This window comes from Colias philodice, chromosome 6 (genome assembly GCF_061535455.1).
Source record: "Colias philodice isolate Cphi_HAF_F1 chromosome 6, ilColPhil1 Martin Lab GWU primary, whole genome shotgun sequence".
NCBI lineage: Eukaryota > Metazoa > Arthropoda > Insecta > Lepidoptera > Pieridae > Colias > Colias philodice.
Genome location: NC_143091.1, coordinates 8,820,514 through 8,843,467, shown reverse-complemented (window position 1 = coordinate 8,843,467; position 22,954 = coordinate 8,820,514). Strand labels below are relative to the sequence as shown.

Here is a 22,954-nt window from a genome sequence, read left to right as displayed (position 1 = left end):
TCATATAGCACTCACCAGCCGTTAACAACCCCCTCCACGTTGAGCATGGGCACGACCTTGAACACGTACTTGGCCCGTAGCGCGGCGGCGGGCGGCGCGTCCGCGAGCACGCAGCCCAGCGTGCCGTCCATCACCCACGACGCGTTGCTCTCGCCCGGGTGCACGCGCGCCGTCAGGAATATTATCTCGCGGTCCTGGGCACGATGGTGTATATGTTATAGTCAAACCCCGAAGCTCGGGCACTCCTAGGTTGGACTGGTCAAACCTCAGGTCTGTCATAATGACTTTGTCAAAGCCCAAATAAATGTGATATTTCGGCCTTTTACCACCTCTTACTAAACAGTTTTCGTCGTGCGATGCCTACGCTGCGTTTGCTGACGCCTGAGACTGCTGCTACCTTCAGTCAAAGGTCGAAATTCATATGTATTTCAAGGATTGCCCGATGGCTTTTGTCATACCTAAGACAAACCAGTCCTTCCACGAAGAGATTGTCGTTGTGTGTTTCGGGATTTGATTATAACATATAGTCTACACTTCACTACATACCTATTATAAAACAAAGTCGCATTCTCTGTCCCTATATCCCTATGTATGCTTAAATCTTTAATACTACGCAACGGATATTGAAGCGTTTTTTTCTAAATAGATAGAGTCATTCAAAGGGAAGCTTGTAGTATATAATTTATTAGGTTTTAGACAAAGTGGACGAAGCCGCGGTAGGAAAGCGGTATGATATAAATTATAAAGGGTTAAAATTGTATACTGTTGAACGCCGCTTTGCGTGGTCAAAATGAAATTTCATGGTAGGTACAATCTTTTATCCCCTTGGAGATAGAATTTATCTTAACTACACTTTAATAAAGAGTTATTTTTGTTTTTATCTGGGTACCTACGGACGTAGAAAATACGAGACATAAAGGGTTGATAGTTTATTTAAATTCAACTTAACGTTTTAATCTTTAATTTGGCACCTAGTCAGAAAATAAAATAAATCTTGTTCTTGGAAAACAGTCAGTTGATAAACATAATGGACACGGTATTTTTCCTCTGAGGCAATTGAATCCACGTCCTCTAGTACAATATTAATCAGTCCAATTCAAATACAAGTGTGGTTAATAAGGAAGTTAATAATTTAAGAAACTACTGTATAAGAAGTTTGAGAAAAACAAATTTAATGAGAAATATTTATGTAGTATACCACTATAGGATTCGAAGGTGAATCTTCAGCAGATATCGTCAGAAGCGGTACTTCATTATTGTTCAGCGAGTAGCACAGTGGTTCCACGCGCAGGTACGAGCCGACCGGCATTTGTGTACTCCAGTGCCAGATGCGCGTCTGAAATATATTATTTAAATTTAATTGAAAACAGAAATAAAATGTTTTAGGATCAAGTTTGCCAGATTGGAAATGGTAACATTTCGATTCATTGCACCTAACAAAGACGTTATTTTGATACCTAATGGAATTAAATGCGACAATGGTCTGTGGTTTACAGATTACTGATGAGTTCGGATCGTTTTAAAATTAATATTGGAAAAAAGTAAAATATCCCTTTAAACGTCGGTTACAAATGTCGAAAGATTAGATCTACTATAAAAAGAACATATAATGCAAATACAGCGGAATCCGTTTATAATGACATCGAAGGGAATCGACAAACACGTCATAATAAGCGGACGTCATACAAAGCGTTATGTGAAATGAAGAATCTTTTTTATGTAAATATGTATGTATTTAAGTATTTTAATACAGAAACATCTTCCCCATCACTTTCCAGTTGTTCCTTAGCACTAATGTTCTGTACGATATTTTCATCGGTGGGTACTTCGGATGTGAGGAGATCGCTATCAATGACAACATAATTTTCCCACATTTCCGTGTAAAGAATCATGCCGGTCATTATAACCAGACATAATTTATTAAAAATGCGTCATAATAAGCGGCATGTCACTGTAAGGGAAGTCAATATATCCGACTTTTTATAAAGAATTTTATATGAAAACCAAACTTCGTAGTGTAATTACGTCATAATAACCGGTTGGTCAATATAAGCGGAGTCATAATAAACGGATTCTACTGTACAAGTAATGCATAGGAGCCAAAATATGAATGAATAGACTTATCAGAAATGATAGTCATGTTAAAATTTACGATTTCCAAATAAAAGCAGAATTTTAGAAATTAGCGCTGTTTTAAAATTTGCTGAGTCTCAATAAAAACCACTATATAAATACTTTACTTACCAACATCATAGAATACGTAAAGGGGAAATGATACGCAAGATAGCAGACATCATTAGTGTGCGGAAACTCAATATTGAAGGTGACGGTGAGGTAGCATTTGTTGTGGCTCTTCTGGTTCGCGTAGTGGTAGCTGTTGCGGTAGTAGCAGATATCAGACCCGGCACGTACCCAACCTGAAAAAGTATTAATATGTTAGATTTTATATAACAATCTAGTGGTCCGCCCCAGCTTCGCCCGTGGTACCTACATGTTTAAACTATCCTATTTCTCAAGTTGGATTGAACTGCACATGGTGTGCGAATTTTATTATAATCGGTTAAGTGGTTTAGGAGTCCATTGAGGACAAACATTGTGACACGAGATTTATATATATTAAGAAGTAAGGAATGCATCGAGTAGGTTTTTTAAATGCGAGGAAGCCACATGGAGAGTTCTGCGATTCTTTAAAACAGGCAGTATGTGCCTAAATTATAATTGACCAATTGATTCTCTACAAAGCTAAGAGATTAATTAATAATCACGCTATTGATTTTTTCTTATCCAACTTTTCATTTATTTTGACCAATGAAAATAAAATAGGTTCTCACGAATGCAAATATAACTGTATATTACAATCTATAACGCATAAATAATTACCGGGCCTTCCTAGAACCGCTTCCTTCACAGAATACATAACAGGCTTCATGCCGAAATTGAACTGGCTATCAGATTTCTCACAATTCACAATATTGAATATGTACGGACGCCCTTGTTGCATATTCCGCACTTCGAAGTAAAACCATTGGTGACGTTTTGTCGAATTTACATCGGGCATCAATATCAGCTCGTATTCTCTTGGACCTGTCTAAATTTATACAAATCTGTGTTATGAAGAAAAAGTAATATCTTATACCGAATGTTTTCTTGACTTCAAATACATAGTAAGAGATCAGAAAAGATGGGTCTACCTATTCTGGGTTTTTAGATCTACGGTCTAACATTTGTTTGCTCTATTTTAGCTCAAGGCGAAACAAAACTTGAATATTTATGAACCGACTTAAAAACTTTCTTGTTGGAAGCAATAACTAACTTATAACATAATTTAGTCAAGTTTATATCTAGCAATTCTTTGATAAATTATACTAGCGGTCCGTCTAAAGATTGTCTGTGCCAAATTTCATCAAAATCGGTTGAGAGGTTTAAGCGGGAAAGCGTAACAGACAGACAGACAGAGTTACTTTCGCATTTATAATATTAGTAGGGATGTCAATAGATTTAAATTATTTCAACAAAGAAAAATACAAAAACAATCTGCATATCTCATGTTATAATGATAACTAACTAATAAGGAGAAAATATTACCTGAATAACTTTACGTAGATTTCCTGACTCAAATCTGGATTCAAAGCTCAGCCGTGATGAGAAACTGTTGACTTTAGTAATTTCTTGCTCATCCAAATTTGTTAAGAATAGACTTTCGGAGCTGAAATGGAAGAAACATAATAAAAAAGTCGAAACAATATTCAATAAGAACGAATTTGTGAGAACTCTACATATTTCACTGAACTAATAAATTAGTTGTTATGTTACAACAGCTGTAAAGTAATAAGCATGGAACGGAAGCAGATTACTAGTAAAGTACATTACAGATTATAAATGACTTATACATCTGTTTATTTTCCTTACCTTTTTTGTGATGTAGAGTCAGCGTTAGTAGTGCTGGGCGTCGAACTTAATGAATCTAAATCATACACAACTTCATTCATATACGCTTCTGGATTTATTGCTCTGTCTACACATGATAACAATTTATTCCTGAAAAAATATTTCATATTGAACCTTAGAGGCATAGTTTGGGCCATTTTTTTAATATTTTCGTTTATATACCTGCAAGCAGTTCTCTCCATTTTATTTAAAGGTTCTGGTTGGCTAGTTCCTTGCCCTCCCATCATATCAGGATACGCAACTTTCACGAATGGAATGACACTTTTTACTCTAGACGATATAGTACAATATACTGACGGGAATGAAGAAAACTTGGAAATATCTTTGTGGATTTTTAGAGACGAACACGATGTCGTTGCTGTTGGGAAAATGACTTTATTAGGATAATTTCTCTAAATTACAACAATAATTTTTTTGGCAGGCGCAATCTTTTTCGGGAATGAAACAAAACAATAAAATTGTGTGAATAAAAAGGAAGTGTCATGCAGAAATATATTTATATTATCTTTGTATTGACTTTTTGAAGTGAGAACTTCTTTAGCGGCGTTGGGTATAAAATCTTAAACTCGCGTCAGGACACGTGACCTGATCGAAAAAGCGTAAGACGGATGGATATCAAACATGCTCAACGTTAATAATCAAGTTTTCACTTCTGCCGGCACTCCCGGAGTGCAACCCGTCTTTTTTTTTATTTAAATACCATTTCTCCGTCTGCCCATAATTGTACACTACATTTAGATTGTTTGAATACTCACAAGCACTTTCATGGATTCTATGATATCCTTGTAGGAAAGAAGGCGACTGTGAAGGCCCAGTTAAATTTTCATATTCAATGTTTCCTAAATTAGTAGTAAGTGATAAATTAAGAGAAGACATAACGTTTCTATTGGAACTTTGTGAGACTAGGAAATCCTCAAGTATCGATCCACGTGAATTAGATCGACTTTTGACTAATTTAACTTGCTTATTATAGGAACCAAATTCTTTAAAAAATATAAAGTATCTGAAAAGATAATGAAATTGTTTAGTATCATATTAATAAAACAACACAGTTTAAATTCATACCTATTTGAAATATCTTACTTTTTTAAGTCTTCTAAATCTCTCTCATTTGGATTAATCCAGAGGGCACTTTGTAAACTATCTCCACTTTTTATTTGTCCCTTGGAAGCTTCTTCACTTCCTTCGGGTTTCATTTCGGTTTCATCAAACTCTACATCAGGAAACTCATCAATTCCTTCAACATCCGTATCGGGACCATCTTCATCTAAATCAGAATTGATTGTCTTCGAATCTGAGTTAGCGGCTTCTTCTTCGTCATCATGACAGGGCCATGAAGTGTTTGTACCTGAAGTATAAGGAGGAATATATTAATTTATTATACTTAATAATACCGTTTGCAATGCCTATGAAAATTTCCATTTACATGTATATTTTATCGGAGTTTATGATATTAGGTGTTGTAAATAATTGGACGTATTTAATAAGAATTTTCTTTGTGCAATATTACCTCAATTGCTTTTCATCTTATTTCTATTTCCTAGACTTTTTAGAAAATACTCCTAATAAAAATATCTAAATTCTATATAGAACTCACCTTTTAGAATTGGATTGAGGTTGAATGATGCAGGGCTAGTTACTGGTACTGGTAGTGCTTGATGTTTCAAACACAGTGTGATGACGGAACACACTCTAGCCAATAAGCCGTCAAACTCTGGCTCGTCTGGACACTGAGAGCAGAACCTGTGCAGAGTCTGTACGTGTTTCTTGGTACATAAAGCTCTGCGGCCGGCTTCTGTAATTACATAACACGGGGCATCAAATTACGCATATAAGATAATTTAATATTTAAGGATACATCCTATAATCTATACCTACTCATCAAATTTCAAAGCATCAGCTTAGTCGGGCTTATATTTTATACCCTCAGGATTATTGAAGCGGAGGGTATTCAAGGTGAAAAGGGTTCATCGCAACATAATTAATTACCACAAGGAAAATCAAATAAATATTTTTTTCGTTCATTGTTTCTTAATATTGGTAGGTACGCGATTGTATTTCTTGGCAGAATTAAAGATTACATGAAATTTAACTAAAAGTGGTCATATCGGCGCCAATAAATTAAGTCCTTAATATAAGATATAATAGCTAGTATGAAAATATACCCACTTATATTACACAAGTGCTGTAGTGTCTGCAGGATGTGTGCACAGATCTTGAGTCGCATGCGTCCCTCGTATCGGTCCCAGCGGTCGAACACCCGCAGCAGCACGCTACAGAGCCCTGTCTTCACGATCTGCATGCAGCATACCTCTGTGAGTTATGTATGTGTAACTTTACTTGTACTGGACAATATAGTGGAAAGTGTGCTTTTTGAGTCATAATGTGAGGCGTGATAACGTAAATATAGTTTTGTTGTATAGGTGTAAAATTATAAATTCATGAACCATTATTATAATTTCTTAGAAAAACAATTAAAATTAATTAACTTTAAGGCACAATGTTCTCATTTTCGTTGTTGATGGCGCTACAACGATATAATAAGTGACCACTTAACTGTTTTTACTGAAGTAATCGATAGCGTCTAGACACAGGCGCAGTCTGGCGGTGGGTATAAACCCGAGGCTCACTAACACCCGCTCGTACGTCGCGATTACGCCGTCACGAATTAAAATAGATGTTGTTACAGCTGTAATGAAGCATTTAAATCATTTTAAAAACAATCTTTATGCTAGTCATTATATCTATGACGATGATAAAGTTATTCAATACTTACGATTTTTGGCTAGTTGCTTCATAATAACCAAGAGCGGGAAAATAAGCTTGTTATCCGTGAAGTGACCCTTTAGTATCAGGTGCATCGTTCTTACGCAACCTAACATTCGTACTTTCATCGCAAATTTTCCATCTGTAATAAATAAAACATGTTCGTTAATGTTCATTACTATGAATCTACTAATCTTTCAATTTCAAAAATATATGAAAGATACATTTTACATTTATTATGATAAACCGATTACACTGGTTATTATTTAATATTTATTATAAACAATTTTTTCTGGCACAACAAGGAATAGGTACCTACTTCATCTTCTAAAAACCTCTCTAAAGTAACACGACTTCAAAACTTTTAAACCGATATTAATGGAGCTTTGTTTATGATATTGCCAACCAAACTGAAGCTAAAAGACTTCATTGAAACAAAAATAAAATCTAACGAATTTTCCTGTGGCGGCATTTTTCATAAAGTCCTATCATATAAATATGGACTGAATCAATTTTTATAACCTCGTGTACCAAGAGGAGCAAGAATCCATATCAGGTCATGGAGAATTAGCTCAGTACCAGCGTGCCGTTCGTGCTTATCATGAACAGAAGCGACCACCCTTCTTACTATAGCTTGGGTTCCTTTCATCGATATAAATTCTTGGGCACATTGGTGGCGAGACACGTTGTTAGCTGCAAAGAACAAATGCAATTACTTGTCTGTCCTACCTTTCGGCGACAACGCTGCGATTATCCAGACAAGGTCCTGCAGCATCAGCTCTGTGCCCACGTTCCCGTCTCGCTTCCCATGCGTGGCAAGGATTGTACGAATCATCACCTGAGTCCCATTTAACGAAATGAAATGCTGAGCACATTGGTGCCTCGCGATGTTGTTCGCTGAAATTTTTTACATACGTTTTTACCTAACATGCATCGATATCAAATGCGATTTAATTCTGTATTCCAGTTGTGCTTTCAATAGCAAAAAGAAGAGCGGTTTCGTAATGTTACATGTTAGTATAACAAATGTCACGCCGTATATGTTATTCAAATGTTACATTACAATTAACGAGGTTGCAGTTTAAGTATTCCAATGCCAGATTAAACGAGATCGTCTCGAAATGTTAGTAGGCGGAACATTGAGGCGGAATGACAATCAATGAAGGGTGTTATTGATTGTTCTTAATCACAGATAAGATATTTAAAGTGCGTTTCAATAATATTTTATTATTATTGTTTAGTATAAGTGCATAAGCACGTGCATTTAGTATTTATGTGCTCAAACGTTAAGCATGTTCGAAGCACACATCGACATACCCTTCTTATTAAGTGGTGGTTTATTTTCCTTTCCTGTCTTTTTAATTTCTCTCTTCTTTTGACCTGATGTCTCATTGATGACTATTTTATTGAATAATAATATTAATTGAAATTATACAATAATTATTTAATTATAATACAATAATTATTTCAAATATTATATATGTTGACGACGACACCAACGGTTTATGATGATTACATAAAGTAGTAGAATATGGATCTTATCACTTAAATTTCAGTTTACCTGAGCATTTTTTCCCTTTGCCTTGTTTTAAACATAATGCTTCTCTTAGAATTGATGTAATATAAGTAGAAGTTGCGGTGTCTCTTGAATTCTGAAACATAATTTTAAAATTTAATATTTTTTTTACATTCAAATTTAAAATTTCTTTTATTTGTTCATTAATTACCTCCAGAATGGAGAGTAGCATTTGAATAGCCCCTGTCTGTTTGTTCCAAAGTTTTTCAAGAGTACTTTGCCTGACATGTTTGTCTGAAATAGAAAAATAACATATTTTTAAATTAGATGTTACGAATTTTTTTTTCTTTTTACTTCCTTCATTATGAAATACAGTTCATAATTTTCATATTGATGTTTTATTTAAGCGCTTAATAAATAAGAATGTAAAGCCTTTTATAAAAAATTAATATAGTTAAGTACTTTACCTTAAATACGAACAAAAAACAACAACTTATAAATAACTCCATTCCATTCTTCATATAAAATTACCTCAGCGATGTTATTAATAACGACTGTAATGCGATATATTTAATACTATGTTATTAATTTAATTCTCAGTGAAAGATTCTGTATCCATAATTAATTTATTTGTTAAAATTATCCTTTCATCGGTTTGTAAAAAATTTATTTTTTTGAGATTCTTCGCATTTTAATCAACTGGGGCATACTGAAGGCCTGCAAGTGATATTTTAAGTGCATATTTTTTATTTAATGTCTACATAAACAACATCCCGTTTACCTTACTCATATTATAAACTAGCTTCCGCCCGCGACTCCGTCCGCGCGGATGTGGGTCTTCGCGTGGACGGTTTATTTCTCCATTTTGAGTAACTCTGACAATGACATCTTATAAATATCTATTGGACCCTGTGATTGGACCCAAATACGGCTAGGCCTTTAATAATACGCAACGTATGTTCGCGGTTCTACAGAACAACGTCTATGGATAAAACTGAAAAATAAAGATTAATTTTTTTTCTACGTATTTTTCCAGGATAAAAAGCACCCTATTTTACGCCCAGGATAATAACTAATAAGGTATAATTATACCAAGTTTAATCGAAATCGAACCGTTAGTTTTCACGTGATGTCTTCACATACAGACAGACAGACAGACAAAAATTTTTTAATCACATATTTGGGTTTGGTATCGATCCAGTAACACCCCCTGCTATTTATTTTTTCAATATTTTCAATGTACAGAATTGACCCTTCTACAGATTTATTATATGTATAGATAATAGATACGAAAGTGTTTTTTTTGTTTATATTTTATTATTATTTGTTATATAGGCAAATCTCGTTCCTTTGTTATTTTTATTCGCGGGTGAAGCCGTGCGCGAAAAGCTAGTATGTGGTTCATAAAAAAATATCGTCAGTGTAACCAAAATCATCATGGATAATTAATATTTTGGATACTGACTATATAAATGAATTTTTAAAAACTCAAATCCAAAATTCCAACACAACAATCAACCGAAAAGTCACAAAAGATCACAGACCATCGCTTGCTATAATTGGTTAACAATGAACATGTCATTATTTAAATCTCACTGATAAAATATCTTGGCAGCTTCGTGAACGTAATTACGAGATAAGATTCTCGTGGTCTTCACAGGTAAGCATTTAATTATAGTGAATCATTTCGCAATATAAATTACGAATTTATATCATTTGGATTGAAACAAATAAAAATGTGTCTATAGTAATAAAAACAACGATTAACAAGACAGTTAAAATTAATGTCGACTTATTTAAACTAGGCTGTTATGTTTTATGGACTATTCTTTTAGCAATTTGAGTACATCAGTAACATTCAAAGACAATATTTAAAATTGATGGCAGAGGAAAATGACTGATTACAAATGATATTATCGTGACAGGTCGTCTAGCATTCGTTGGAGTCTTGCCAGCTTGCCACGCGCGACTCTACATTAATATCTACTCATCTATACATATAACAAGAAAACTATAACTACGAAAAGAAAAAATAACTAAATTTAGAATACATTTCCCATGATAAAGTCAAACAGCGCGCGAAAATAGATTTAAAATTATTTTACCGCGCTTTTCCTTATCACTTCTGGAAGTTTCTCGAACTTTTTCTTTACAATTTGTTTAACTATTCAATATTTTAATGAATGGCATAAGACTTTAACGACTTTTAAATTATGAACTTAATAACAAGAAAAACTTCTTTTGTTTTTTTTTTAATCCCCGTAATCTAACCGGCCAGTAACTTTTATAATCTGTTCCTAATTAAACCTCTTTATAGCTAAATATTTAATTTTTCCGTACATATATAGTTATTTTGGCTTTTATATCCGACTAATTATGCATTTATTATAGGTTTTTAGTGTTGGCTTTGAAATATGTACCTACATCAGTAAAATATTTAATTAATATTTCGATTGATCATGATAGATTGTCATCTTGCTAGTTGCTACGGAGCAATCGATTATTGTTTTTGTAGCATAGTCGGCAATTTTATTTTTTTTAAATAAAGCTGATGTCTAAAATAATAGAAATGCAAAAAATGTGCTGCTGCAATAAAGCACACTACTTATTATAGCAAATAGCAAAATGCAAAACGACGGAAAAAATATACTAGGTGATGAATGACGGCCAGTAATGAACTTTTGACGTTTGCGTTTGCAGGCACGTCATAAATGCCATGTAACTTGGCAACACTCATGTCTTCCAGCTGACCAAAGAACAACATTATCAAAAATCAAGATTGGCACTATGTTCCGCTGTCACTCATATTTTGTGCGAGATCTGCGTTTGATCCAATTGGATTTAGTTTAATCCTTGGTGAGTTTTCTCGGAAAATATGTTTAGTGAATTTATATTGACGTGCTATACATGTATATGTAGTAGGTAAATATGTGGGTGGCTGTGTTTTGATAGTCACTGAATTTTTTGAATTATGAAATGTTCTTACAAATTCAAAATATATAAACAAAGAAGACTATAGATACACACATAATATCATATTGTGTATAGATTCAAAACTATAATATGAAGTGCACTTTACTAATTTTTGTTAACACGGATATAGGGACACATACATCGTATTTTTACTAACGTTGATTCGTTTATATTCCAGATCTGTATGTTTAATCATCAATGCTAGTTATATCTTAAAAAAAAACTTTCCGAATGAGACTATTTCCGCCGCTGGTTCACTTCCTGATTGCAATGTGTTAACTACTAGACTTACTATTTATATATCCATAATATTACAATTTGGCAAAACTCCAGATATTATGAAAATATTTTCATTAAAGCAACGTTAATTTAATTTAAAGTAATTTATGATTTAAAAACAAAATCAAACGAAGTGTACTCCATAAACACATCATAAATGATGACTGATATTTTGAGAATAACTCACATTTTAAAAATCCTATTGCGTAGGAAATAAATCTTGTTTAGAAATATTTTATGGGCTGAATGCATGAATTTATTTATTTCCTAGATTTATCTATTGGGCGCAATTTTTTAATAAGACTTCTATGACCAATTAAATAACAAAGCAATGTCCAGAAAAAATTTAGTTCCTAATTATTTAGTTAAATATAAACTCAACTGATTAAACGACCACAGCGCGATACAATGTCAAGGCGAAACTTAATGTATTTTCAGAGTTGTACGCGACGTTCTACATGTTTTTCTAGTAAATTAGATTAATAGGTCTCTTCATTACCGCACAGACGCTTATAAATATAAACCCGCTGATAATCAGCTCCGCTTTCCGTTCAGGCCAATGTCAGGTTAGCGACTGGGGATTAATTTTGCGACTCGCTATCAGAAATAGATCGCTAATGTAAACTTTAATGGCGTGTATCTTGAGATTGACAGAGTACAAGCAACCGTGACCTTTAAAAATCGACAACAAAATAAGTGCTGAAAGTAGTCGGGTGGACATATTGAATATATGATGCAGAGAAAAGTTCATGGAGGCGACTGTACGATTAATCATTGACACAGTGTTAATGGACTATGTAATGATCCAGTTTGTATTTTCAGTTCAGATCCAGTTTGTAGTTTGTATTAATCTGTAAAGATACTGCAGTTAGAAAATTGATAATAATACAGTGAATCAAAAACTCACTTGCGCTCTACAATTAAAAGCTTACCTTTAACGTGCCAAAAAAAGAAAAAGAAAACACTGCTAAACGTAGGACAGAAACCATAAAAGTAATGAAGCAGTAACCAGTAAAGTAAATAGATTACTTTTAATTTGTTTCATTAAGTAGGTACTTAAATGAAGATACTTTTTGTAACTATTTAAATTTAAGTAATCGTAGCTGGTAATGTGTTTCTTTTTGATGAAAATAATACAATACAACGTTCCGACTTCAAAAAAGAATTAGTGAACATATTAAACAGTAACCTAAAAATTGTTAATAATAGATTCCTGCTAGGTCCCATTATAAAGGAAGAAAAACATATTAATGAAGTATTTCCGATAGTATTCCATGAATGGTAACACTTGGGGAAGGCACGAACACCCCGTCAGAGGGCCAATTGCCCCTGCCATAGTGAACTATTGCTTATTGAGCACGCGATCACTATGCAGCTACGTCAATTTTAAACTTTAGTTAATGTTGACGTCACATTACTATTGGAAACCATACGTGGGCCAAACACAAACATTGGCACTTAAAAGTTTAGCTATGTATTCTAATATTATACTTATACCTTTTTAGTAAGAAGTACATACATAGGTACCTTTTTACTTATAGATTAAGGAGTTTTGCAGAAGTCTTGGTTGGAGGATGAATCATTTTATATTTGAGATCAATGTAAAGTTACAAAATCAACAGCATCAGTCCACTTTAGATAAGGAGAAACACATTCCTGCCCTGAACATAGAGCCATGAACCACTACGCTGTACATTGTTGATGAGCTTAGAAAGAGTATGCTTTTGGATTTTGAACACGTTGGTTTGAGCACGATATTTTTCTTTTGACATTTTTCTGGACTACAATGGATATTTACAAATAATATTCAACGCTCTGAAATTATAGTTCGAGCCACAACTGAAGAAATTACATATTGATCCTATTTATTTATTATAGCGATTACGTTTTATTGAGCTTTTAATATAGCATTCATAAAAACAGTCTAATCTTCCAGTCATATTATGTGATATAAAGGCTATAAATTTCATAATACGTCTAACTACTATGATATGAGTTATCAGATTTATGAACGTGTTGTTTTTTGGTTCAGTTATATGCCTTGATAATGCTCCAATAAAATAGCTCGAAAGAAAAACAAGTGAGGTTAATAAGGATGGAAATTATGGTTTGAGAAATTTTCGTGCCAGTTACGATACCGAATTCTTAAATAAGTTTAGAAAAAGTGCCGATGAAGATATTCAAGCCGACTAACATCTAACTATCCAATATAACAGTTGGAGTGTTCTTGCCAACTTTCCGGTTAACTGTCGCTTGTCACGCTATAAGATTTAGTTATCCCTTATCTTTTATTTGATAAAATGTATTCATTAAAGAATAAATATGAACTTTTTACTTCTTCCTCACAGAAAGTAAACATTATTAATTGTATTTCATGTTTGCACGTGATTGTTTGTACTTGTTTATACTATCAAGCATTGATTAATTAGATTCGTCTGAATTAATTGTGGGTGCTCTTACAGTAAACATAATGTAATCCATGCATATAATAATTTGGCATGACACATCTTACTACACGTTTTAAACGCAGGACTTATTTAAAAAATATTATTTCTGTATAATAAAATAGAAGTGAAATCATTTAAACTACCAGTAATCTACGGCCACAGTTTTTAATAAAATTTAGGCAATAATAATATTTACTATACACACATATTATTATTCTAACATAATTGTCTGTAATGCACTAGTTAGGTGTTAAAATCGATTCGTGCAAATTATTATTTCATAAATTTAAAAAATTGCTCAATTATCACTACTCAAAGTTTTGTGTTGCGACGAGAGATATTGACACAAATAATGTTTGGAAATACGCCAAAAATGGAAGATGTATGCGCATGTGCCGTTGTAGATCTATATAGGTATTATTACAAACTTATTTGTACTATTAGTATAGTAATTACAGCATTAAAGTAATCGTATTTGAACTTGAAATATAAATTACTATAAAATGTAAAATAAAGGCGATAACTTCAAACCAAAATGAACCCAATACTTATTAAATTTGATTTGTAAATTATTGACACGATTCTATGTTTCGCATGCGATATTCTAGAAATAGTATCGGAATGCAAATTATTTATTTAACTTATAATAATCTTTTGGTCGTGAGTAATAAATTTAATATTAAAATTTACTTTGCACATAAGCTTTGATCTATAGATACAAATACATATTACATTTAACATTAAATTTAAATCCATAAAATATATTTTAAAATGCAAATTTTGTGTATATATAAATCATTTAGTAAGGGTTTTTATCATTTGGTAGGGTTTTCAGAGGTTTAACACATTTTCACATCCCGTGCAGTTTGATTTGAAAATTCATTTGATACCTAATTCATTTACCAAGGAAAGTTTAAAGCGTAGGTATACAAAATTATCCTATGTCAAATTAATAGACCTGAAGCGAAGCAAAAATGGGGAAAACATGTTCCTCAAACGAAGTTGAGGAGATATCACTACATAGTATAAAACAAAGTCGCTTTCTCTGTCCCTATGTCCCTATGTCCCTATGGCCCTATGTCCCTATGTCCCTTTGTACGCTTAAATCTTTGAAACTACGCAACGGATTTTGATACGGTTTTTTTTAATAGATAGAGTGATTCAAGAGAAATGTTTATATGTATAATAACATCCATCAAATAGTGGAGAAGTACTGTTATTTTTGAGGTTTCTAATGTGATGTCGTAAAAAATTACATTTTTTCCGCTTACATTGCAAACGCAGGCTGAATCCTACGAGTTTTATCAAAATAATGAACTAAGTATTGTACACATTGAAAATGTCTACAGAAAAGTCCGCGATAGTATATGTCTATCTCTTATGGATAACCCACAATAACTTTTTTTTGTCATTTACTTTTTACGACAAATAATGGTTAATTTTCGAAGCGATTTTAACCAATACAGCATTAATCTTTAACGAATTAAATACCTTGAATACATTGTTCATTTAATATAGATCTATATGGCCCTTTACACCGTATTGGTCCGGGAGCCAGCAGCAGATTTTATGACCAAGTTCCTCTCAAGCGGTAATTAGTAAAATGCATCAAAGTATAGTATTATGAAGCCTCGTGAACGTCAGCTGGAGCTCGGTTGGGGGGAAGAGCGGTTGTAGCCTCCCGTATCAGCTGACGGTTTTTCCACCAAGATACAGCCAGCTGACATATATATTTATCCACAGTTACATATAAGCTATCATCAGGTAAATTTTTGTTTGAGAGGAAATAACGGAAAATAAATTTTTCTTTAAATTTAACTTTCATGTTCGAGACACCAGCTGACGTATAATACACCATGTTGTAACCAGCTGACTATTTTTTTTCGTTGAGATATTGGGTTAGCTACAATTTGACAAATTTTTAGCTGAGAGGAAATGAATGAATGAATGTATTTTTTTTCCTATGTGCGTGGGAGGCTACAACCGCTCACCCCCCCAACCGAGCGCCAGCTGACGTTCACGAGGCTTTATAATACTACTAGCAATGCCCTGCGGTTTCACCCGCATAGATAGCGATATCGTTACAGTGAAAAGTCTACTAAATAGGTCGGACTATAGGTTTAATTTTTAATCACATGAAAATCACCTTTACCCCGTCCCGTGGGGCCGTGGGTTATGTCGCCAAAACCCCACTGTGTTCCGTCAAGACGCATATTGGTAGAATTCCTCCGTGACCCCCGCACTACGGCCTGCTCGAACAGTATACCTACTATTTTCTGTAGATTGACACTTTTAAAAATTCGTTATATCTTTTGAATGGAATATCCAATTCTTTTCATTTAAAAAGTATTTTGCTGGTATTGAAACAGTCTATAATAAAACATCATTTAATGGGATAAGGATTAATATATGTGTATGGATAACATGGTTTGATTACTGTCGGCACTTTTATTTACTTTGAAAACGTAAAAAAGTTGTTGTAGTAACATAACTACTGAAGATGGACATATGGTATCGCGGACTTTCTTGTAGATATTGATCCATTCTATAATACCGTAGAACATTTTTTTGTTCTATCTTCAATAGATTCCGCAGCGCACGCGATGACAGAAGTTTTATTGAGGATTTTTTTACACCTTGGGTTACATTATTGCATTTTTGGTAAGGATCTCTAATTTTTTTGAAAATGCAATATAGCCTATGTTGCTCAGTAAAGATGCAGCTTTCTAATGGTGAAAGAATTTTTGAAATCGGTCCAGTAGTTTTTGCGTGAAAACCATACATACATACATACATACTTACATACATACTTACAAACTTTTCCTCTTTATAATATTAGTATAGATACTCTCATGCGTCTGACGAATTATCTCTTGAGAGGAAATAGTTAACCAAATTTGCACCTGGCTCCCTAACCATATGATTTAAGTGAATATTTTCGAAGATATTACAGATTTAAAAATTGCGGGACGTAGCGTTTGCGGCGGTACCGGCCGGCCGCCATTGCACCCGTGCGAAGCCGGGGCGGGTCGCTAGTATTATAATATATTACATAATAGGTATATTAACTACAGGATACAGTGTACAGGGTGCCTTTATATTCATAAATTTAGACTTAACAGGAAAACCAAAAACGAAACAAACGAGGTTCCACATATTACTGAAACTGCTCTACTTCCTTGTTACTATTCTAAGGCAGGAACTCTGACAGTTTTGAAATACATATGTATATATGCAAATTGTTCAGTATTCGCAACCATATTATTGGATACGAATAATCCGATTATTTGGACATAGATTTACATAATAATATACATTGATGAAACTCGTAAATATATTCTAGTAGCGTTTATTCGTAGTTACAACGAGGTCGGCAACTCGGCACCTGAACACAGCATTGTCTAATGGCAACTAAGCATTCTGTCAATTTTATAGACATATTGAATAGTTGCCAGCGTGAAAAATATATCTCATTTATACTTGACAATTTACAATGTTATTATTTAACGCTATTGACACTTTGTCGTGGTAAATGTACATTGTACAATGTACATGGTGTGGAACAAAATTGTCTACTAAATGAATGGATAATGCATAAATTATTTCATGGGCAATTTTGAATAAGTACTCTAGAAATTATTAATCAATCCCGAAACGATTATGAACATTTTATTTATCCCAAAAGGAATGGTGGTACTTAGGGAAAATAATATAAGTACAAAAGGTGTATGCCTACAAAATGAAATAATATAAAGGATCGAAAGTGCAGTGTGGATTTTTTAAATTAATTCAATAGTCATTTTGATTTTAGCTCTGCACTAAATTTCATGTCGAGGCCGCACTATTGTGATGTTTCACTACCGTTGTTCCTAGATTTACATTTATTCGCGTACAAAAGTACGTCAGGGAATGTCGTAAATCCATTAGTAGCGAATTAACAATTGCAAAGTATGTGGTGTTCTGTAGTCTAGACTCTAGAGCACTAGGTCAATTTAAATACACGGAACAAAATTGTTTGTGAATGGTCAAGATAAATATTATATGGGCTTCAGAAAAAGTTTGACGAACAATCGTCATGCTTTTTTTTACCTTTATTTTGTAAAGGACGCAGTCTAAACATAATCTTTCACTTTATTCCTATTGATTAAATTTAAAGATGGCAAGTTTTTATTTGTACCAGCTTACATAATCTATGCATCGAAAGTGTAGAGAACCTAATATTTTATTGCAATGTACAAAATATCGTCGGACTTAGCTTTTGTATGTTGTCTGACTCATTGTGCATTCACTCTGCTAATTTAACAGGTCTATAAAACGCAAATAAATAGGAAATATTATAGATTGAAGAAACATTATCTGAATTTCTTCATAAAAAATATTTGATGGACAGTCAAAATAGACTGTAAGGGTTATTAGAAAAATTCAATTTCGAAATGAACCCACATTATAGAGTAACTCTCAAATGAAGGTGACTTCTATAATAGTATCTGGCATATTATTTTTATCTAAGCAATAAAACGTTCGCTATAGTTATAGTTTTCAGACATTCGTCGTTTATTCTGTTCGGGTGCCTGGCCGACGGTCACCCTGAAGCTGACCTTGAGGTTTATTTACCTTCTCCAGGTTCACTTTATTGGGATAAGGGTAAGAGTTCTAGAAATTATTAGCCGTACATTTACTTCGCACAATAATTTGTTAATATATTTTATTTATATGTCTCTTTCGTTGAAGATCTTACAATTTTATTTTATACATTTTATGTACATTTAAATAGCTTTTGTGCAAAACACACAACAGAACATAAAACATTCGATCGATGCGGAGGAAGCAGATGTTTCATTTTAGCGTGTACTGTACACAAAACAATTACCTATAATGAAAAAATTGGAGATCGGAAACATTTGTACCCTCAATCGCATAAATGCTTATTCCCATTTCACTCCTATATGTTATTATAGGTATATTAAGAAGAGCTGGAACGTCAACACATTTACACATTGCACATGTTAGGCCGGGAGATACTGACACAAAATTTCGGGTCATTTGTAACAGGATGGCTGTCTAGAGGGGTCTTAGTACGCAATGACAAAAAGAAAAATGATGGTCAGAACGCTGGTACCGGCGGACTAGTCGCGTGGGCGTTAGTCACACTCGTCGGATAAATAGCGAAAGTCCAACGATTTGTAACACAAAAATTTTAGAATTTACCGATAGCCCTTAAAAAAGATGTAGGCGGTAGTGTCATGCCATACTTTTACGATGTGACTTACAGTCCGCCATACCGACGTGAATGCGTTGATTTAAAAAAAATAATTCAACCATTTGTACCGGGCTCACTTTTGCACAGGTAACCATCGTCGTGCAGCCATTTACTAAAATCGCCATGCCATACTTTTCGGACGATTCCAAATGGTCGCCATACCGCGGAAAATCTGCAAATTTTTGAATTTTTTTTTTCTCGCCAAACGATTTGTACCACCCTACATTTTTTTTCAACAACTCCTGAATGATTATAAATAGAAGTGTGATAATGCCATACCTGTGGGAGGTGGCGAATGTGTATAAGATTTTTTTCTTATTGTAAGATTTTATTCGTAGTTTGAACGATTTGTAGCAGTATGGCACTAATTTTTTCCTCTTTTAAAAGTATGGCAAATATAATAATGGTCACGTTGCATCATATACTTTCCAAAAATGCCGTACTGGTACAAATCGCCAATTCTTTTCATTTTTTTTTACGTTTTGGCTTAAGTCTTACAATCATCCGCCCCATGTTTGCAATCTGCGATATCCCATACTGTAAAAAAATATTTTACGTATTGTACAGTCGTATTTTTGAAACGTGACGAATAAATTAATTTTCAAGTATGGCAGCACTTTTTCCCCCTACTAGAAGTATGGCAAATATAATAATGGTCACATTTTATCAAATACTCTCCAAAAATCCAAATGCAATACTGGTACAAATTGTTTGGCGAAAAAAATTTTTTTTTTGCAGATTTTCGGCGGTATGGTGGCCATTTGGAATCGTCCGAAAAGTATGGCATGGCGATTTTCGTAAATGTCTGAACGATGATGATTACCTGTGCAAAAGATAGCCTGGTACAAATGTTTGAATTGTTTTTTTTTAATCAACGCATCGCGTCGGTATGGGGGGCTGTAAGTTACACCGGAAAAGTATGGCATGACACTACCGCCTACATCTTTTTTATGGGCTATCGGTGAATTCTAAAATTTTTGTGTTACAAATCGTTTGACTTTCGCTATTTATCCGACGAGTTCGACTAACGCCCACGCGACTAGTCCACCGGTACCAGCGTTCTGAGTTCTGACCATCATTTTTCTTTTAGTCATTGCGTAATAAGACCTCTGTAGAACCGCCATTCTGTTACAAATGACCCGAAATTTTGTGTCAGTATCTCCCGGCCTATGTATGTGTCATATTTTGCAATTGTTTATAAATACAGGGTGATGTAATTGGTGTAGTACGAATATCTAAAAATCTATGAAGAATTTTGTGATACAGTAAATGGAAGAATTATAGACTATTTTACAGTATTTAATAAAATCATTTAATTTTTTGTTCATTTTCATCAGAAAATATGTCAATTTTTCCCACTAAGGTGGAAATTTGGATGATAAGGATCTTGTTAGAAAAATATAAATTTTGACTAAAATCGGCATCTTTTTTTTTTCAAAAATCAAATTACTAATTAATAATCAGAGTTATCACATTATTAAAAAAACGCCCGTTATTTAAATCATTATCAAAACAACCATCCGTGTGTTGGGAGTAAGCGCACGTGTTATTTGTATTGTTTTTATGACCTGAAATTTAATTATTATTTGATAATTGAATGATTACTAATACTTTTATCCAATTGATTATTATTAGAATAAATAATTAACTTCATCAATTGATTTACTTTTAAATTATAATTTTACAGGTAAATTATGAGAGCTTTCATAAGTATGTAATTATATTTGCATATATTTATCTACAACGCACCCATTTTACAATTCAAGTCTAAAATGAAACTAGAGTCGCATTTATTTTTGAACATACTGTAAGTGAAATTGCATAAGTGTGAGTACTGTGAACATGCCAGCTTTCCTTAATTGACCGATATCAGTCGTATTATAAATATATGGTACAGAATATTTCTCAAGCTACCATTTAGATCATGAAAATTAAACATATCTCTCATGCTGAAATATTTTCTTCCTATCCCATTGAATCGGTATATAAGATTATTTGGTCATCCTAGAAGCCACTAAAAGGCTTGAAACTTACGCTTAACTACATACTAAAATCACCATTTGCGATCGTTTATCATGATACAATACAAGTATACAATACAAGAACAACTCCTATTCCATTCGAACACAAATTACCATGGGAGGTGAGCCTGGAGTTGATCCTGGCCGTGAGAGCCCTCGCCACCTCCGTGGAATCCGGCGCGCGTTGCTGGTGCAAGCGGAGCCGCTCGAACAGGCAGTCCGCCGCCGCCTCGTCAGCCATGCGGTATGCTGTAACCGTAATCAGTATTGAAAAAAAGGCTTGTCTATTGAAATACCCAACAATTATTGAACAGAAATTGTAACTGTACTTTTTGAATTACAAATTCCAAATTAGGTCTGTTTTCTTGTATTTACGAAATATGTATTGCAAATTATATCATCTCACAAATACCTTTGAAAGCTAGATAGTTCTTTAGATTAATTTATCATATTATTATAGTTATAGAAAGAATTTTTTTTCGATAACGATGAAAGCAAGGCTAATAGGTAAATGTGTAAAAGTACTGACTCTACACTGCTCTATATTTTATTTAAATACAACGTATACAGTTTATCGTACCGTGATTTAATACTACATGATATATTATATGCTTATCATGCTATTTCATATGATGGATGGTTCGATGTTCATTATACTCCTTCAATGAAACTATTAATCAAACTTTTTCAGATGTACTCGTAGAATAACGCTTGTTGGAAAATGTTCATGATAAGTGATAAATCTAATATAAACTATGCCATTGTAGTTTAGTTTTCATTGTTGTGTTTATTGTGTGGAAAGTATATTATATGTTATGTATAAATACGGTAATATATTCGTTGTTAGATTGGTTCTGACCACTAAACGTAATTTATGAGGCTAATAAATTTTTCAGGATTTAAATACTTTTTAAGACTCAGTTCTCTTAATAATATCTTCGTTTTCTTTATTTAAGTACCTACAATATATTATGGTTTTCATTTACCAGATTTTTGGAACTTAAGTAACACTCTACGATTAATCCCAATAAGTAGATATGTATAGGAGGGAGGGTTGGAAAATGGCTTAGATGTAGTTTTAATTGTGTTTTAATTGAGGTATAATTTTTATGAAGATTTTGGTGTTGAGTGAATAATTTGATTACAATGTAAAGATGTACCGGGGAAAATCGATTAATTAAAACATTTCTTCAGGAATGAATATCAACAAAAGTTTATAAAAGTATGTAGAATGAGTCAGCGAGAAATATAATTTTATAAGAATTACACAGGATCTGTTTCAGAATAATTGAAAATATACACATAGTTACAGCAGATGCATTAACAATACGAGTAGGTAGTGTGACAAGATAATTAGGAGAAAAAGAGGAGGAATGACTTTTAGAATAATATGGTAGACTATCTTGGATGAATGCAGGTTACCTTTACCAACGATATGCATCATCTAGCTGTTACTAAGCGCATATATCGCGATATTTTGCGATAAACAGAAAATTAGCATTGTCATGAATGTAGGCCAAATGTATACAAACAATGTGTGGACAGATCAAGCTATGAATCGCTGTGGGTTAGCATAAATGGTCACGTAAACATTATAAACGTACGTTCGTGAGTGCGTGGCGTTGTTTTGTCCTGTTCACTGTGATAAAAATGATTTTATTGTAAATAAACAATGTGTTATGTTTGAATGCAGTCGCGAATACAGCGCCTGACGGCGGCTGCCGGCCGACTGAGCGGCGAGCGT

The 22,954-nt window shown here is 33.5% G+C and overlaps 1 protein-coding gene across 5 annotated transcripts in view; it reads right to left on the bottom strand.

Moving 5' to 3' along the window:
• LOC149487916 (cytosolic carboxypeptidase 1-like) overlaps window positions 1-22,954 on the bottom strand; it is a 64,220-nt gene extending 41,266 nt beyond the window's left edge. For 2 of the 5 annotated variants that reach the window (XM_089696617.1, XM_089696620.1), the window contains exons 1-19: window positions 22,815-22,954; window positions 21,325-21,459; window positions 8,442-8,524; window positions 8,276-8,366; window positions 8,032-8,112; window positions 7,444-7,611; window positions 6,725-6,856; window positions 6,506-6,637; window positions 6,118-6,261; window positions 5,546-5,743; window positions 5,032-5,296; window positions 4,704-4,951; window positions 4,111-4,306; window positions 3,910-4,038; window positions 3,586-3,706; window positions 2,881-3,088; window positions 2,245-2,417; window positions 1,199-1,336; window positions 16-194 (exon numbers count right to left, since the gene is read on the bottom strand). In XM_089696617.1, coding sequence (XP_089552743.1) covers window positions 16-194; window positions 1,199-1,336; window positions 2,245-2,417; window positions 2,881-3,088; window positions 3,586-3,706; window positions 3,910-4,038; window positions 4,111-4,306; window positions 4,704-4,951; window positions 5,032-5,296; window positions 5,546-5,743; window positions 6,118-6,261; window positions 6,506-6,637; window positions 6,725-6,856; window positions 7,444-7,611; window positions 8,032-8,112; window positions 8,276-8,366; window positions 8,442-8,524; window positions 21,325-21,451 — 2,813 coding nt within the window. In that variant the 5' untranslated portion in view covers window positions 21,452-21,459; window positions 22,815-22,954. Of the gene's footprint in view, window positions 1-15; window positions 195-1,198; window positions 1,337-2,244; window positions 2,418-2,880; window positions 3,089-3,585; window positions 3,707-3,909; window positions 4,039-4,110; window positions 4,307-4,703; window positions 4,952-5,031; window positions 5,297-5,545; window positions 5,744-6,117; window positions 6,262-6,505; window positions 6,638-6,724; window positions 6,857-7,236; window positions 7,408-7,443; window positions 7,612-8,031; window positions 8,113-8,275; window positions 8,367-8,441; window positions 8,525-13,009; window positions 13,182-21,324; window positions 21,460-22,814 lie in introns of those variants that run through there. The other 3 variants (XM_089696621.1, XM_089696618.1, XM_089696619.1) reach the window with 3 other exon arrangements.